Here is a 16,841-nt window from a genome sequence, read left to right as displayed (position 1 = left end):
ACCTTGGGCCTCAGCAAACAGCTTGGAGGGCTGCATGGTGGCCCGTGGGCCGTATGTTGGACAAGCCTGCTGTACAGAGTCCTGATTTGGAAAAGGGGTGTCCCTTATAAAGCTCTGATATTGAGATAATTGCTAAGTGGATGCACATCTCCTATAAGGCTCTAAACAAGGAGAGGGGGTAGCTGGCCCCTATAGGTTTCCTTATCTGGGGGGCTGGGGAAGGAGGCCATGTTCCCTATATGGACCTAGTCTGGGTCCTATCCACTGTCAGTTCTCAATCTAGGGGCACTTACTAAGGGAGGAGGGGAACTGTCCACCTATAGGGCTTTGACTGGGGGTGGTCTGTCTCCTATAGGGCCCTTATTCCCTCCCTCCTGCCCTACTCCCAATGCCAGAAGCTCCCACTCCCATAATGGGACCTATGGGGCGGGGGGTGGGTGGTGTCCATGCTCCCCCTCCTGCATCCTCCCCACCCTGTCCCTGTAAGCCTTAAAGGGCTGGGGTGGCACCTGAGCATTGGACTCTGCAGGCTCAGGATCATCGGGGGCCTTATCAGCTGCCTTGGCCTCATCTTCCTCAGCCTGTTGCTTGCGCCGCTTCTCGCGCCTCTCCTCCAATTCCTCATCCCGCAGCGCCTCCAGGTGGTTCAAGATGGGCACCTTCACCACTGCAGGGAGGGAGGCAGGGGGTTAGGGGGACGGGGAGGGGGGGCCTCAGGAAGGGCTGGGGGGGGAGGAAGGGTAACAGCAACTCACCTGAGACGCAGTCGTGCATGCTCTCGGCATCCAGTACCTTGCACTCCTCGGTCCAGCGCGTTAGGGCTGTAGGGATGCTTGACAAGGTTCCTGGGGGAGGAGTCGGGACAAGGTATAGAATCAGGAGAAAAGCTGTATCCCCAGAGCTTCACGACCTGCCCCCCAGGCCCAGCCTGGTCAATAGACACACCCAAGCACTGCCCCCAGCTCCAAGCCTTGTCCCTTACCTGCCTATCAGGTGGCTAAGGGAGGCCCCAGCCCCCATGTCCCAAGCCCCACCTACCCATTAGACCCTCAGCCCCACGCTCTGCCCTGAATCAGGCCCCACCCTGCATTTGTTTGCAGGTTAAACCAAGCCCCAAGCCCTGCCCCATGCTTGCCTACCTTGCTGGTGGCTAAGCCAGGCCCCACCTCTTGCCCCAAACCCCCATTCCCTGCTCTGCAATTGCATGCCTGGCTGGTGTATAAGCCAGGACCTGCGCCTCTTGTCCCCAGGCCCCCCACCCCCCTTTCTTGCCTGGCAGCTGGCTAAACTAGGCCCCACCCCCTGCCTTCAGGCCCCACACTCACCTGCCTGGTTGGTGACTAAGTCAGCCCCCAGTTCAGTCCTGCTCTCCACATACCTGCCTGGCTGGTGGCTGTGCTTTGGTCGTGGAAGAAGTCATCAAGCAGCTCGTCATCAGAGCGGGCAATGATGTGCACATCGTCATTCCCAACCAGCAGGCGGGCACGGCCCCGGCTCTGCAGCGGAAGGCTGCTGCTCAGCTGCAGGATGTCAGCCGCTGCTGATGGGCCCAGCAACCTGCGAGGGAAGCAGGGCTGGGGGGTGAGATTGTGGTGGAGTGACCAGGGACCAGCTAAGCAAAACACCGCCCAGGGAAAGCTGAGATGCCTGCTCCAGGGTAGGACAGATGGGGAACAGCCAAATGTAACACTGCATGGGAAAGGCTGAGATGTAACCAGCTCAGGGCTGTGGAGCCTGGGGAATGTCTAGACATAAATCCACCCACAGCAAGTGGATATACTCAGCCCTGGGGTGGGGAACACAAGTATAAACACTGCCCAGGGAAGGGTAAGATGTGCTAAGCTCTGGAGACAGTAACTAGGAAACATGTAAATTTAATCACTACCCAGGGAGGGTGGACCAGTCAAAAAATGGCCACGTATAACAACACCCAAGATGTGCCCACTGGGGAAGCAATGAAGGGGGGAAACACCTAGGAAATGGCTGAGTATAACACTGCCAGAGAAAGTCAAGATGCAGCCAGCTCTGGGGTAGAACCAGCTGAGCAACAGCAGAGTGTTACCATGCCAGGGAAGGACCAAGGTGTGCCCAACTCTGAGGCAGGACACGGCCCAGAAAAACACCCCTTGGGGAGGTGGCAGGGACTCACCTCTGGAGAATGAGGGGTGGGTTGGGCTGGCGCGTGCCCGGGTAGTGCACATGGATGGTGTGACCAGCATTGGCTGTGAGCTGGCGCAGTGTCCGCTGGCTGCGCCCGATGCCCTGCGCCAGGCGTGTGGTGGCTGAGCCGCTGCCCAGCGTCAGGGCGCCATGGTCAGCATGGCGCACCATAAGTGGGTGTGTGGCTGGGATGTTACCAGGCGATGGTGGGATGTCCGCTGAGGGGGAGGGGAGGGAAGAGGTAGTAAGTACAGAGTATGGACAACCCAAGCATCTGGGCAGTACCCACTCACCAGGGAACCCAGGCATCCTGGCTGGCCTGCACCCACCCAAGGGAACCCAGATACCTTGATAATACCCCCTACCCACACCCAAGGAACCCAGGTGTCCTGGTGACCCCACACCCCCACCAGGGAACCCAAGCATCCTGGCTACTACCTCCACCCAGGGAAAAAATCAAAAGGACCAGGGGCTCCTGGTTCAGGATAAGGAACCCAGGTGTCCATGAGCCCCCCCACCCCCAGTCTCCCCCAGGGAAGCCAAGCATTTGAGTTCCCCACCCTATTTTCTTCCCCAGGGACCCATGCATCCAGATGCTCCCCTCTTTCTCCCCTGGGAACCCAGGTGTCTGAATGCCTTCCCCCTTCCTCATAGGGACCCAGGCACCTAGACCACACTCTGAGGAACTCCAGCATCTGGCCAGCCCCTTGCCCCCACAGGGAGCCCAATGTCTGGGCCACACCCCTCCAGGGACCTAAATGTTTTGGCTATCCCAATTCTCACTTAGGGACACAGGCATCTAAGGTCCCCCCATTCCCCAGCCAGGGGACCTTTGCACCCAGCCAGCCACCTCCCTGCCCCCACCCCAGGGAACCCTGCCCCTGGGCACACCAGCACTGGAGAACATGCTGTCAAACTCAATGATAAGGTCATCATCGCGGTCAAAGCGTTCGAAGCGCACGAGCGGGGAGGCACTGAGATCGGGGTAGTCCTCATCCAGCTCCATCTCTGATCCATCATCATCATCCTCCTCCTCCTCCCCCTCCTCCCCCTCCTCATCGTCCTGCAGGGGCCAGGGGACAGGAGCAGGGTCAGAGAACTTGGCATCCAGACTCCCAGCACCCCCCAGGGCTTGGCAGGGAACCCAGGCATCTGGGCTCCCAGAATCCCTTCCCAAGCAGAGCCCAGGTGGCCGGGCTCCCAGCCCATGCTCCCAGGCAGAACCCCAGCATCCAGACAGACCTGGTCATCCTCATCTTCCTCCTCCTCCTCCTCCTCATCTTGGCTGTCGTCCTCATCCTCATTGCTGCCACTGCTGTCGTCCTCCTGTGTATGCTCCTCCTCGTCCTCGGGGTCCAGAATGTTCATCGAGTCTTGGGAGGCGGGAAGGGTCAGGACACAGACATCAAGGCCCTTGGCACCCCCCCTCCTTCTCCAAACCAGAGAACCCAGGTGCCCAGCATGCACTGCTATGCCTCATGCCCAATTGAGCAACCACCCCAGCCAGAGGACCCAGGATCCCAGCACCCACCCCTCCCAGAACCCAAGCAATCTTGTCCCCTCTTGCCCTGGGGAACCCAGGCATCCCAGCACTTCCTCCTGCCCCTCTCCCCACCCAAAAAACCTAGGCATCTTGGTGCCTTCCCCTAATCCAGGGAGCCCAGGCACACCCCCACTGTTCCCTGCCTCAGGGTACCCAGGCATTTGGATAGTTTTCCCCCCCTTGCCCCAGAGAACCCATGAATCCCTGCCCTGAGGAACCCAGGTGTCCAGGCACCTCCCCACAGCATTGCCCAGAGAACCCTGGCATCTGGGCGCACCCTCACGGTTGGCTTGCAGCGTGGAGGCCTGGCTCAGGTTAGCAGGCGCCTCATCCATGAGCACATCCTCCTGGGACTCATCCTCGCCTGGCCGGCTCACTTCAGGGGGGAGAGGGAGTGAAATGGGGACCCAGGCATTTAGGTGGACAGACCTGCACCACTCTACAGTCCTCCCAGGGAAGCTCTGGCATCTAAGTAATCCCAGTGAATTCAGGTGTCCAGGCAAACAGACACCCTGACCCCAACTGCCTGGGAAACACAGGCAACTGGGCACCCCTTTAATTCTCTTCCCATGGAACCCAGGGATCCAGTGCCCCCTCCTGCCTGGGGATTCAGGAGGCTGGGCAGACAGACTCCTGCCCCACCACAGGGAATCCAGGAGTCAGGACAAACCCCTAACCTTCTTCTTAGAAAACCCTGGTGTCCAGGTACTCCAGACTCCCATGAGGACCCAGGTATCAGGGTAGACTATAACCCCTAGCCCCACTGCCCCTGGGGAATCCCAGCATCCAGGTGCCCCTAGATCCCTCTTGCAGAGTTCATGTTCCACCCCCCACTTCCCAGGGAACCCAGGCATCCAAGCACCTTCCCAAGCCCCCTAACCCTGAGCCCACCCAGAAACCTCCAGTTGCTGACCAATGATGGTACTGTTGCCAGAGCCACCATCTCGCTCCAGCAGCTCGTCAATCAGGTCCTCCAGTTCATTTTCCACCTGGAGAAGGAGGTGGCGTCAGAGCCCTGCCCCCTGATGTGCATCTCCTGGGTGCTAAGCACCTTGAGCTGTCCCACCCTTTTCACTGGCTTGGCCCTCAACCCCTGATCTCCCATCTCCTGGGTGCTGAGTACCTGAGGCTGCCCAACCCTCTCCCTAGAAGCCTTACCCCTTCCCTGCTTCTCCTGCATGCTGAATGCCTTAGGCTACTCTGCTCCATAACCACTGGCTTCAACCCCTTGTCAGAAGACCCTTCCCCTTCCTCCAGAAGCCCCAGCCCCCTTGGGCTGCCCCCCCTTTGCCTGTTGGCTCCACCCCTCTCTATTGTCCCTGCCCCCTCCCCCTGGCCTCACCACCTGACCTGCATCTCCTGGGTGCTCAGCACCTCGGGCTGCCCAGCGATGACCACGGTGTCGCCCTCGGCCTCCCCATCCATGATGTCACCATCAGGGACCTCAGCTTGTGCTGTGTCCCCATCCTCAGGGGCCTCTGCTTCACCTGGCTCCCCTGGGAGGTGTGGGGGGGGTGGAGTCAGAGGTAGGGCCCAGCATCAGGCTCCACCCCTCCCTGAGAACCCAGGACTCCTAGTTCTTGTTCTCAAGCCCACCAGCCCCTTTATGGCCCTTCCAAAATATCCTGGTGTCCAGCCCCTGCCCCTCCCAGGTAAAAAAAGAATCCAGGCACCTGCCCCTTCCCCACTCTCACTTAAGGCTGGGACAGAACCCAGGCATCTAGCCCGCCCCCCCCCCTCCCCCCACCCAGGCTGGGATAAGCCCCAGGTATCTGAGACACCAGCTGCCTTCGCCTGCTGGGCTGAGATAAAACTCAGGAGTTCAGGGCCCCAGGTCTGGTTCCTCCCCCCCTCCCCAGGCATCCAAGCCTACCGTGGGGCTGGTTGGTGCCAGGGGGGCGGGCGCTGGGGGGGGCATCACCCTCACTCTTGCTCTTGCTGGTGCTGCCCTTGGTGCCGAAGAGGCTGCTGGGCTGGTTCACGATGCGCGATAGTGTCTCCAGTGGTTTCAATGCTGCGTTCACTGTGTTTGCCATATTGGGGCTATGGGAAGGGGAGGACTGAGCCAGAGAACTCAGGCATCCGGGCTTCTTCCACCTTCCCCCAGAGTCTATGACACGCCTAAAGAACCCAGGCATCCAGGCTTTCTGCCTTCACTGCTCTAATGCTTCAGCCTCCATCTGCCCCACCTTCCACACCCCCTGGAGTCTAACACCTCCCCCCGCCAAACCCCCAGTAAACCCCAACGCATGGATACTTCCCAGGAACCCCAGGGGTCTAGGCTCCCCAGTGCCCTGTTGCCCACCCCTCCCAGATCCCCAGCATCCAGGCAGCACCTGGAGAGATCGAGGCTGTGGGGCACACGTGCCAGGTCACTGACCAGCCCCTTCTTGAGGAAGAGGCGGATGATGTTGCTGAGCCCATTGTGTGGCGCCTTGGAAGCTGCGCTGCTGTAGAAGCTTGAAGCCGATGGGCACGACTCCATGATGGTGCTGATGATGCACATCACCGCCTGCAGCCTGCAGGACCAAGGGGGTCAGGGAACCCAGGTGTCCGAGTGTTTGGGCCTCCACCCCTCACTCCAGGAAATCAGCCTCCCAGAGAGCCCAGGCCCTCAGCCTCCTTGGAACTGAGGTGTCCAAATGCCTGGGCCCCACCCCCATGCCACCAGGAATCCAGATGTCTAAGCACCCACACCCCCTCCCAGGAACCGGGGCGTCCAAATGCCCTGCCCTTGCCACACTCCCCAGCAGGGAACTCAGATGCTTAAACACCCAAATACAGCCCCTCCTCTTCCACCTGGAACTCAGGTGTCCAACCCCTGATGTTCCCAAATCAAGAAGGATCTCAGGCATCTGGGCTACACAGCTCTGAGTTAAGAGAGAACCCAGGTGTACTGGGTCCCTAGCTCCAACCCCACCCCCACCTCCTCAGGCTGGGCTGGAACCCAAGATTCTTGGTCCCAATCTCATGATCACAGGCCAGGCTGGAACTCGGGTATCTATCCCACACACTCCTGCTGGAAGCAGCTCTGGAGTCTGGGCCCCCAGCTCATCCCCCCTGAACTGGGATAGAACCCATGCATCTAGGGCCCCAGTTCCTCCCAACCCAGACTGGAATGAAATGCAGGCATCTAGGGCCCCAGTTCCAGCCCCCCAGGGTTGGGCTAGAACTCTGGTGTCTGCCAGTCACTCCCCACACTGGGCTGCAAGGAACCCTGGCATCCAGGCACACCTGGCATGCTTCTCGGTGCTCTCAGCCATGGCCAGGGCACGGCCCAGTGCAGCCTTGACCTCGCTGACAAGGGCAGCTTGGGCATCGGTGCCACTGCCTGCAGCTGCCAAGCTGGCTAGGAAGAGCCGTGCCAGAGCTGGCGTGTCCTTGTCCTCGGCCGCTGGCCAGTGTGGCAGCAGGTGATCCAGGACGAAGGCCAGCACACTACAATCCTGCATGGGAGGAGGAGTTGGGACCCAGGTGTCCAGGCATTAGGCACCCCCCGCTATAAGCCCCAAGGCCCTGCTGCCCCTCCAGAGAACTCGTGTATCCAGGTGCCTGGTCCCCTCCTGGCTTTAATGCTAACAGCCCTCTGCTGCCCTTTGCAGAGTTTAAGGGAACCGAGGTGGCCAAGCTCCCAACCTCCCATTCTGACACAGCGAACCCTACTCATTCAGAGTGGAAGGACAACTCAGGTGTCCAGGCTCCCCAGAAAGCCTTGATGTCCAGCCCCTGCCTGTCCCCACCCTCCCCAGCAGAAACCAATGGCAGCTGGGACCCCCAGGGCAGAGAATCCCAGAGTCCAGCCTCCCGTGGCAAAGAATTCCAGCATCTGCCCCCCCCCCCCCCCCCGCAACCTAATGACAAGCCCCCAAAGTCTGCCCCCCTCGTTCCAGAGAACCCCAGCATCCAGGTCTCCGCAAGAACAAGGAACCCCAGCATCCAACTCCCTCCTCCCCTACCAAAGAACCCCACCATCTGCACCCCAGCTCAGGAACAGGGAACCCTGGCATCCAGGAGCAGAGACTCGCCTCCTTGATGAGCTCGGACTGGCCGACGGAGTAGCTGTAGTTGGCAATGAGGGTGGCAATACCCACGTAGGAGCGTACCAGCTCTGCTAGCAGACGCAGGATGGTGGAGGTAGGCAGCAGTGGGCGTGACCCCCGTGCCCGGCCCCGCTCTTCCCGCTCACCCTCCTTGTCCTTGCGCCCGTCTCTGCTCTCATCCGTGGCAGTGCCTGGGGGGGGGGCGCAGAGAGGAAGAGAAACCCAGGTGTCTACAGGGGAGCAGGGGAAGGTTTGAAGGACCCCAGTGTTTAGGGACAAAGGGGGTGGGAAGAAAACCAGGACCTAGGTGTTCCCTATCCCCAAGCAAAGAAACCCAGCATCCAGGCACTGACCCCCATCTCCTGGTGTCAGGGAACCTGTGTCCAGGCTCCCTGCCACCCCAGGCAGGGACATCCCTCTCATTCTGCCCCTACCCCAGTGCCACCTGCCCTCAAGCTGTGGGGAGGGGCAGGGAACCACCCCCCCCTCAATCTGCCCTTGCCCAGCCAGGATCTCACCCTCGCCCTGGGGCGTCACACTGGGCGGTGTCTCAGCAGCTGACCCGTCTGCTCCAAACACCTGGGTCTGGGGTAAGGAAGGAAGGGGGCAGGTGTCAGAGCAAGAGCCCTTCAAGTATCCTCCAGCATCTCCTATCTGCTCTCATCTGCCCCCTGCAAGTAACCCACAGCTCCCCAGATCCACCAACCAAGCCCTGATGTCCCTACCACAACCCCCTGAGGCCCAACATCTGCCCTTGCCAGCCCCCAACCATTACTCCTCAGGAATCTTTCCCCAACTCCCTGGCAGCCCCCTACCAACTCCAGACCTGCCCCGCCCCCCCCGCCCCCCATCAGCCCTCAGCCACCCTGCCAGGACCCCCCCCAGCCCCAACCCTCCATATGCCCCCTGCTGCTACCCCCTGGAAGACCCCATCCTGGGCCTGCTAAACCCCAGCCCCCTATATGCCCCCACCAGTACCCCCTGCTCCTGCTGTTACTGCCTGGAAAAACCCCTCCTACCCACCCTGTCTACCTGTTAACCTCCAGCCACTGCTGCCCAGCCCTCTGCCACACCCACCTGCTGCCTGGGAGGCCTCCCTCTGTTCCCATCTACCCTGACTGTCACTACCATCTAGAAGCCCCCCACCCACCCCTGCTAGCCACTCAGACCCTCACCTACCCCTGCTGCTACCCCCTGGAAGCCTCCCATTTGCTCCTGCTTACCCCAGCCACTACCCCCTGACTCCACCTAAGTCAACCCACAGCCCCCCTCTTCCCAACTGCCCCACCAGGCCTCAGCCCCCAGGCAGTACCCCTCAGCCCCAACCCCCCCATATACCACACCCTTCCTTCTATGCTCTAGAAGCATCTACCCCTGCTGGCCCCCAGTCCCCTAGGGACCTTTCCACCAGCCCCCCTGACATTACCCCCCCAACCTTCTGCTGGTACCCCTTGGGAACCTCTGATCTACCCATGAGCCCTCAGGCCCCACAGCTGACCCACTAGACCTTAGCCCCACTACATCCCACTTACGCTCCCAGCTCCCTAATGCTACCCGCTAGGAGTCTCCCATGTACCATGTCAGCCCTCAGCCCCCGCACTGCTACCCCCTGGAAGTCCCTCATCTATCTCCATCAGACCCCAAGTCCCTCCTCTATCCCCTGCCAAATCTCAGCCTTCCTGTCCATCCCAGCCCCCAGACTCCCTAATATCATCCCAGCTGCTACCCCTTGGGGATAGGTAAATAGGAATAGATGGAAGATCTACCCCTACTGAACCCAAGCCTCCACCTTAAATCAGCCACCCACCTCAGCCCCTGCCAATCTCAACCCTTTGACTCCTCCCACCTGCTGTCCATCTCAGCCCTCAGGCACTACCCCACACCCTTGCCCATCTTACTCTCCCCAAATCTCTTATCCCACCCCTCTGCTGCCGACACTTACGTTGAGGGCAAAGCCAGGTGGGGGCTCAAAGTCACTGGGGGGCCGCGCCAAGCCACGCAGCTGCTGATCTAGGTCATCTCCCACGTCTGACAGCAGCTGACTCAGCTCCTGCACTGGCACTGCTGCCCGTGCCTCCACCTTCTCCCCTGTGGGCCATGCAGGCTTAATGGGTGCTTGGCCCATCCAAGGGGTTGGGGGGGAAGAGGCCAGGATACAGCTGGGATGCGAGGGTGGGTCCAAGCTCAGCCTCAGAGGGAGGGTCCCTCGTGAAAGGAATGTGGGGGGCAGAACCGGGGGGGGGGGGGGGGGGGGGGAGGATGGGACATGGACGGACACAGATGACGGGACCCAAGCCAGGGGAAGTGACCAGATGAGGCTTGGGCATAGAGTGGATCCCTGTGGGGAAAAGGGGTTTGAGCAAAAGTTGAGGGCAGGGCCAGTGGCCAAAGTATGTAGCCAGTCAGAAGTGACCTCCTTGATTGGACTGAGGGTTGTGGGGGGAGGGCCTAGCTCAGTGGGTTGGAGCCACAATCTCCATCGGGGAGGTGCAGCCAAGTCAGAACCTGGAGCATGTTCTTGGCCAGCGTTTCTCAACCCGTGGGTCACAACCCAAAAAAGTGGGTTGTAAGAATATTTCAAAGGGTCACAAGCAAGTGTGGGAGAAAGCGTAGGAGGCAGCTGCAGGGCTGGTGCCTGTGCTCATGGCAGGGGACAGCCAGGAGACTGCTGGGGGAGGGGGGGCAGGGGAGGGACGCCACAGGCCTCCCCTCTTCCTCCCTTCAGCCAGTGTCAGGCTGGACTCGCTCTGCTGCTGCCCACAATGAGCCAGAGCTACTGCAGACACTGTGCTCCGGGCAGCTGGAGGGGTTCCTGATTAGAAGTGAGAGGCCACAGCATGGCTTGGAGAGGTGTGGGATGCAAGAAGCCATCAATCTTGACAAATGGGTCCCAGTACAAAAAAGGTTGAGAACCAGTTCTAAGCGATCTCCTTGTGGAGGGTGGGGGAGCCTAGCCCAGGGGGGCAGTACCTTCTTCAGGGGCATGGTAGGCAACCAAGGCATTGAGCATATTTCAGATGACCTCCTTGATGTGGTCAAAGATGCCAGACAAGGAGCAAGGCCTAGCTCAGGATAGGTAGGGCTTAGCCCAGGGGCATGGTAGGTGGCCAGAGCATTAAGCATATCATAGATGACCCCCTCGATGAAGTGGGGCTAAATCTAAAGGGTGGGGCTTAACCCAAGGAGATGGAGCCTAGACTGTGGGCAGTACCTTCATCAGGGGCGTGGTAGGCAGCCAGGGCATTGAGCATGTCATAGATGACCTCCTTGATGGGGTCAGGGATGCTGGGCAGGGTGGTTGGCTTGAGTGGTGTCGTCTTCACCAGTTGCACTGCGTTGGGGCCCTTGATACGCAAGTTCTCAAACTCGTCATCTGAGGCTGTGCAGGAGACAGGTGCTGGCTGGTACACAGGCATCTGGGACCTCCAACCTCCCCCCTTCACTCATGGTCGGTGGAACAGGGGTTACCAGCAAGGAAGGGGTGTGGGTGGCATTAGGACTATGGGGGACTTGATACCAAAGTCACAGGGAGGTAAACACAAGTATGCAGATGGAGCTGGGGGCAGGGCTGAACAGTGCTGGAGTCACAGGGGGCAGTTAGGGAGGGGCTGTGAGTGGGGCTAGGATGAGGGTGGGGGCTTACCAGTGCCAGAGCCACGGGGTGCAGGCAGGGCGATTCGCAGGCAGGCTGTGGCCACCTCGGTGAAGACATCAGGATCACGGCAGGCAGCTGGGCCGAGTACCCGCAGGATGTAGTTAATCTCGCGTGACCCCAAGCTGCCTGACACCACCCCTGATGTAGTGCTGCCCGCCCCGCTCGTGGCTGCCGATCTCACCACCTGCAGGGGGGACCAGAGGTAGTGGTGGGGGGGGGTGCAATCAGGCCAGGCCCTACCTCCTGCATGGCATGATTGGGGTGGGGGGAGGGGAGACTGAGCCGAGCCTCCTAGATAGCAAAACAAGGGTGGGGGTCAGATTAGACCCTGCCTCCTAGACAGCATGACTTGGGGTCAGGGGTATGCTTGGGGCTGTACAGGAAAACACCTCCTCCATAGCACAGCACAACAGCTAGGCATGGGGGTAAGGGGGGGACCAGAATGCCTGGGTTTGCCTATCCCAGAGCTGAGGAGGGGTGGAACAGGCTGGGGGGAGTGGTGGAAAGGGGGCAGGATAGGAGCCCCAGACACCTGGGTCCTTTCTCAGCACTGCAGCGCACATGTATAGCATGTAGTGTGTGTAGGGCTGGGTGGGGCAGGTGGGCAGGTACATGGAATTGTGCATAGGGATCTCATCTCTTCCTGGGTGTAGCTGTAGGGGCAGGGGGAACATGGAGCTATACAGAGGGGTTCTCTCTGGGGTATGACTATGAGGGGGCAAGGGGTGCCTGGAGCTGTATAGGGGGAAGGGGGAGTCCCATCTCCTCTGGAGCATGACAAACAGAGCAGTAAGGTCCCCGTATCTTCTCCATGCTGTGGCTGGAAGATACCAGATGCCTATACAATCCCCATGGTGGAGCAGGAGGGGGGTGGGTACCCAGAAGGGACTGGGTATCTTTACCTTCTCCTTCATGTGGTTGGGGGTGGTGATGCCTGGGGGGTAGGTAAGGAGGCCTTCTCTGTGGTATGGCTAGGGTTTGCCGAAGGGAGTTCCTTGGGGAGGTGGGGCAGGTGATAGGTATTGGGTATGGGTACTTTATCCATGGCCCAGCTACAGGATGGAGCTGGTAGGTGCCTGGCCTGTGCCCTCTCCATGGTACTGGAGGTTCCCTGGGGGTGCCTGGGAGGTAGTGCCCATGAGGGTACAGGTACTTTCTGCATGGTGTGGCTATGGCTGGGGACTGCTTGGAAAGTTATACAGGTGATTTTTCCATACTGTGTACTGCCTGCAGCTCTTCTATACTGTGGCTGAGGGGGCACTGCTGGGCAGGGGGGACAGGGATAGGCGGAGGAAGGGGTGTGCTAATGGGGCTTAGCTCCCCCAAACGGGGCAGTGGTAGGGCCGCAAGGCAGCCTGGCCATGAACTTCCGGCGGCTGCAGCGGGGGGTGTGCAGGCAGTGGTGAGGGAGGGAGTGGGGCTGGGGCAGCCTGAGGCTAGGAGAGGGGCAGATGATGCACAGCTGGCAGGGAGGGGGACTGAGCCACAAGCAGCTCATCAGGGGGGCATGGCTCCTGCTGTTACATGCACCCCAAGAGGCATGAGGGCAGCATGTGCCTTGGGATCTGTGTGGGGCTGGGCAGACTGCTACTGCAGGCTGGGGCAGTGCCAGGCTGCAGCCAACCCAAAATTCACCATAGTCCCCCTGACTCCCCAGAGCTGCTGCTGCCCACCCCGAGTGCAGCCCCCCGCTGGGAAGAACCTGGCACAGCCCTGGCCCCAGCAGCACCCTGACCTGCTCCATGCAGATCTGGGGGCACATGCCCCCCTGTGCCCTCCTTGGGTGCATGCAGCAGTGAGAGGTGCCCCCCCTCCTGCATGAGCCACAGCTCTGTCCCGCACCCTGCCCTGCCCCAGCTGGGCAGTGACTGCCCCCGTTCACACCCCACTAACTTCCCCCTCCCTCCACACACACCTGCTGGTGGTGGTGGCATATGTGCACGTGCTCAGGCCCTCTCAATTTTTTTTTTCTTCCGTCTATGAGGGCACGTCTATGGGTACCTTTTCCATGGCATGACTAAGTGTACAGGATGCCTGTAAGTTTTCTATGACGTGGCTGGGCATGGAGCTAATGGGTACTTGGGTGCACCTTCCCCATGGTACTGGAGGCTCCTTGGGAGGTGGTGCCCAGGAGAGTTTAGGGGACCTTCTTTATATAGTCTGGCTGGGAGTGCCCAGGGGACCTGCACAGGTACCTACACCATAGCCAGGCTGGGGAATACAGTGCTGTATGGGGTGCCCAGGGCAGTATGGGTACCTCTTCCATGGGGTAGTGCGCAAGGAAGATTGATACCTTCTCCACGACATGACTACAGTGTGCTGTACGGGGTGCCTATACCTCCTGCGTACTATGGCAGTGGGTGGCGGGGAGGAGAAAGGGTAGTGCTGGCAATGCCCAGGCAGCCAATGGGTACTTTCACCATGACCTGACAGGTGGTACAGTATACTGCATGAGATGCCTGTAGCTACTCCATATTGTGGCTGGAGGGGGGCAATCCCCAGTGGAAAGGGGGTGGTATAGATACCTTCTCCACAGCATGGCTAGGAAAGGGGGTGTTACTGGTGCCTTGGGAGCTACAGGTACCTTCACCATGGCCTGGTTGAGGGGTGCTATATGGGTATCGTGGCTATACATTTTTCACTCTGAGGCTAAGGAGGCCAGTGCTAGTAATGCCGAGGGGAGCTATGGACACTTTCACCATGGCATGACTAGGGGCTACAAGAAGCCTTTCTGAGCCCCACCACGGCTTGACTGGAAGGGGGGTGCTGGTGGTACCCAGAGGTGGCTACAAGTACCTTAGAATCACAGAAAATGAGAGTTGGAAGGGACTTCAGGAGGTCATCTAGTTCAACCCCCTGCTCCAAGCAGGATCATCCCCAACTATCTCATCCCAACCAAGTCTTTGTCTAGCTGGGGCTTGAAAACCTCCAAGAATGGAGATTCCACAACCTCTCTGTATAACCTGTTCCCATACTTCACTACCCTCCTAATGAGAATTTTTTTCCTAATATCCAACCTAAATTTCTCTTGCTGCAACTTCAGACCATTGATTTCTCAGTGGTGGCAAATGACAGAACAAGGAGCACTCTTACTCCATTCTTTTTGGAATCATCCTCCAGGTAGCTGAAGGCTGCTATTAACACCCCGCCCCCCCCGTCTTCTCTTCTCCAGGCTAAATAAGCCCAGTTCCCTCAACCTCTGCTCAGTCACATGCCCCAGCCCCCTAACCATTTTTGTTGCCTTCTACTGGACTCTATCCTACTTGTCCACACCCTTTCTGTAGCACAGTACTCTAGATGTAGCCTCACCAATGCTGAATAGAGGAGAAAAATCACTTTCTTTGATCTGCTGGCTACTAATACAGCCCAGTATGACGTTAGTCTTCTCTGCAACAAGGGTATACTGCTGGCTCCTTTTCAGCTTATTGCCTACTCTAATCCCCAGGTCCTTTTCTGCAGAGCCACTGCTTAGCCAGTTGGTCCCCAGGCGCATGGGATTCTTCCACCCTAAGCGGGACTTTCCACTTGCCCTCATTGAACATCTCCACACCGTCTTGGGGGGAGGGGGTGCCTATGACTTGACTGGGAGTACAAGACACTATATAAAGGTGCCCATACCTTCTTCAGAGTATAGTTGGATGGGGGGGCAGTATTGGCAGTGCCGGGGGTAGAGGGGTATGGGTACCTTCTCCATAGCATGGCTGGAAGGAGGAAATGGTACCCAGAGGTGAGGAGGGGCAGGTACCTTCTCCATGGTGTGGCGCAGCGTTGCGGGGTCCTCGATGACATGGCGCAGCAGCAGAGTGACGAGGGGGGTGAAGCCAGTGAAGCCGGAGCTCTGGGTGAGACCCAAGATGGTGCGAGGACTGCGGAGCTCGGCGAAGAGCAGGGCGTGGGCATGGCGCCGTGTGAGGCGCAGGCAGAGACGTAGTGTGGCGTGCAATGTGTCGGGGTCCACTGGCACCGCCAGCATCGAGGCACAGGCCCGCAGCAGCACAGGCGCCAGATCTGCCGGCAGCCCCTGCAGCAGCTCCTCGCCCACCCCCGCCGCCTCTGTTGCTGCCACCTCCCCCAGGGTTGGGACTGGTGTGGGGCTGGATGGGGCAGGCAACGCCTCTGGTGAGGGGAACAGGGGGGTGAGACATGACCTGCGGTACCTCTCACTCCTGACCCGCAGGCTTCACATCACTCCATGGTGTCCCTTGCTCTTGACCCTCAGCCTTCCCCCACAACCCTTCATTGCTCCTAATCCCCAACCCCCCCCTTTGCCCCACAGTGCCCCTCACTCCCAATCCACAGGACCTGGTATACCTGAGTCTCAACCTGCAGTACCCCTCATCCCCCAGTCTGCATCATTCCTGAACCACAGCCTCCACCATAGTCCCACAGTGCCCCTCAGCCCCACCTGCAGCACCTCCATGCTGCACAGTGCCCCTCACTCCTGCTGTACCTGGCCCCTTATCATCCTTGGCACCCGCCTCGGGCTCCTTGCTCTCGTCCAGAGCCCGCTCCAATTCAGCCCCATTCTTGCCCTTCCCAGCTCGTGGCGCCCGCAGCAGCGTCAGCATCACGGGGCGACGGTTCCCTGTCTCCTCATTCACCTGTGGGGGTGCGGGGAGTAGAGGTCAATGACAATCACCAGCTAGGGGTGGAGCTTAAGGCTGGAGGCAGGGCTTTAGAATGATAGGAGAGGCTTTGATGATGGCAGGTACTTATGTGTTAGAAGCAAGGTTTAAGTGACAGGAAGAGCTTAGATATTGGGGACAGGCTTTAAGGGGACTGGGAATGGGGCTTAAATGTGATGGAAGGAGCTTATAGCCAGGGCACCTGGCAGGTACCTTACAGGTAATGGGAGCAGCTTCTTGTGGGTACAGTGAGAGGGACTAGTGAGAGAGGCCTAGGCTAGGTGTTGTGGTGGGATTGAACAGTAGTGAATGGGACTGGCTTAGGAGTGAGGGGAGGTGCTTAGATGTTAGGGGTGGAGCTTAGAGCCAGGGAGCCTGGCAAACAACATAGGAGCAGTGGGAGAAGCTTCACAGAGGCATAGAATGGGAGAAACTTAGATATTAAGGTGAAGTTCAAAGGGCTTGGTTGGGGGGAGGGCCAGTCATACAGTCAGGCAGGGTGATGGGAGCTGGTCCAGCAGCTAGATACAGGTAAGTCAGGGGGCGGGCATGCAGGCTGGAAAGCCAGGGCTTGGGGTCTGTCCAGAGGGGAGGGGAGATAGGGTGGGGAAAAAAAACAGGGTGCATACACAGATGCCTGCTGGTGCTGGGGGGTGTCCAGGGACCAGGGCTGTAGCAGGGTATGGGGTGGATCTGAGGTAGTGTTTTGTGCCGCCAGCAAACCCAGCTCCATGCTGTTACCACCAGAGCCTGTCCAGAGGCACCTGCCCCTCTAGCAGGGAAAAGGGGGAGGGGGGCACATTCTTTGGGAGCAACAG

The 16,841-nt window shown here is 59.4% G+C and overlaps 1 protein-coding gene across 7 annotated transcripts in view; it reads right to left on the bottom strand.

The window, feature by feature from the left end:
- Positions 1 to 16,841, bottom strand: part of HUWE1 (HECT, UBA and WWE domain containing E3 ubiquitin protein ligase 1) — an 82,853-nt gene that overhangs the window by 28,485 nt on the left and 37,527 nt on the right. For 6 of the 7 annotated variants that reach the window (XM_059732559.1, XM_059732558.1, XM_059732560.1 and 3 more), the window contains 19 exons: positions 15,849 to 15,999; positions 15,144 to 15,514; positions 11,387 to 11,582; positions 10,955 to 11,122; positions 9,686 to 9,831; positions 8,262 to 8,328; positions 7,729 to 7,934; positions 6,938 to 7,149; positions 6,040 to 6,222; positions 5,577 to 5,746; positions 5,054 to 5,199; positions 4,617 to 4,692; positions 3,981 to 4,079; positions 3,403 to 3,533; positions 3,052 to 3,223; positions 2,150 to 2,378; positions 1,379 to 1,557; positions 756 to 845; positions 510 to 667 (listed from right to left, as the gene is read on the bottom strand). In XM_059732559.1, the coding sequence (XP_059588542.1) occupies positions 510 to 667; positions 756 to 845; positions 1,379 to 1,557; positions 2,150 to 2,378; positions 3,052 to 3,223; positions 3,403 to 3,533; positions 3,981 to 4,079; positions 4,617 to 4,692; positions 5,054 to 5,199; positions 5,577 to 5,746; positions 6,040 to 6,222; positions 6,938 to 7,149; positions 7,729 to 7,934; positions 8,262 to 8,328; positions 9,686 to 9,831; positions 10,955 to 11,122; positions 11,387 to 11,582; positions 15,144 to 15,514; positions 15,849 to 15,999 (3,150 nt within the window). The remainder of the gene's footprint in view (positions 1 to 509; positions 668 to 755; positions 846 to 1,378; positions 1,558 to 2,149; positions 2,379 to 3,051; positions 3,224 to 3,402; positions 3,534 to 3,980; positions 4,080 to 4,616; positions 4,693 to 5,053; positions 5,200 to 5,576; positions 5,747 to 6,039; positions 6,223 to 6,937; positions 7,150 to 7,728; positions 7,935 to 8,261; positions 8,329 to 9,685; positions 9,832 to 10,954; positions 11,123 to 11,386; positions 11,583 to 15,143; positions 15,515 to 15,848; positions 16,000 to 16,841) is intronic. The other variant, XM_059732561.1, reaches the window with a different exon arrangement.

This window comes from Alligator mississippiensis, chromosome 8 (genome assembly GCF_030867095.1).
Source record: "Alligator mississippiensis isolate rAllMis1 chromosome 8, rAllMis1, whole genome shotgun sequence".
NCBI classification, from domain to species: Eukaryota; Metazoa; Chordata; order Crocodylia; family Alligatoridae; genus Alligator; species Alligator mississippiensis.
Note: the sequence above shows the minus strand (reverse complement) of the source record. Positions and strands in the feature narration are given on the sequence as shown.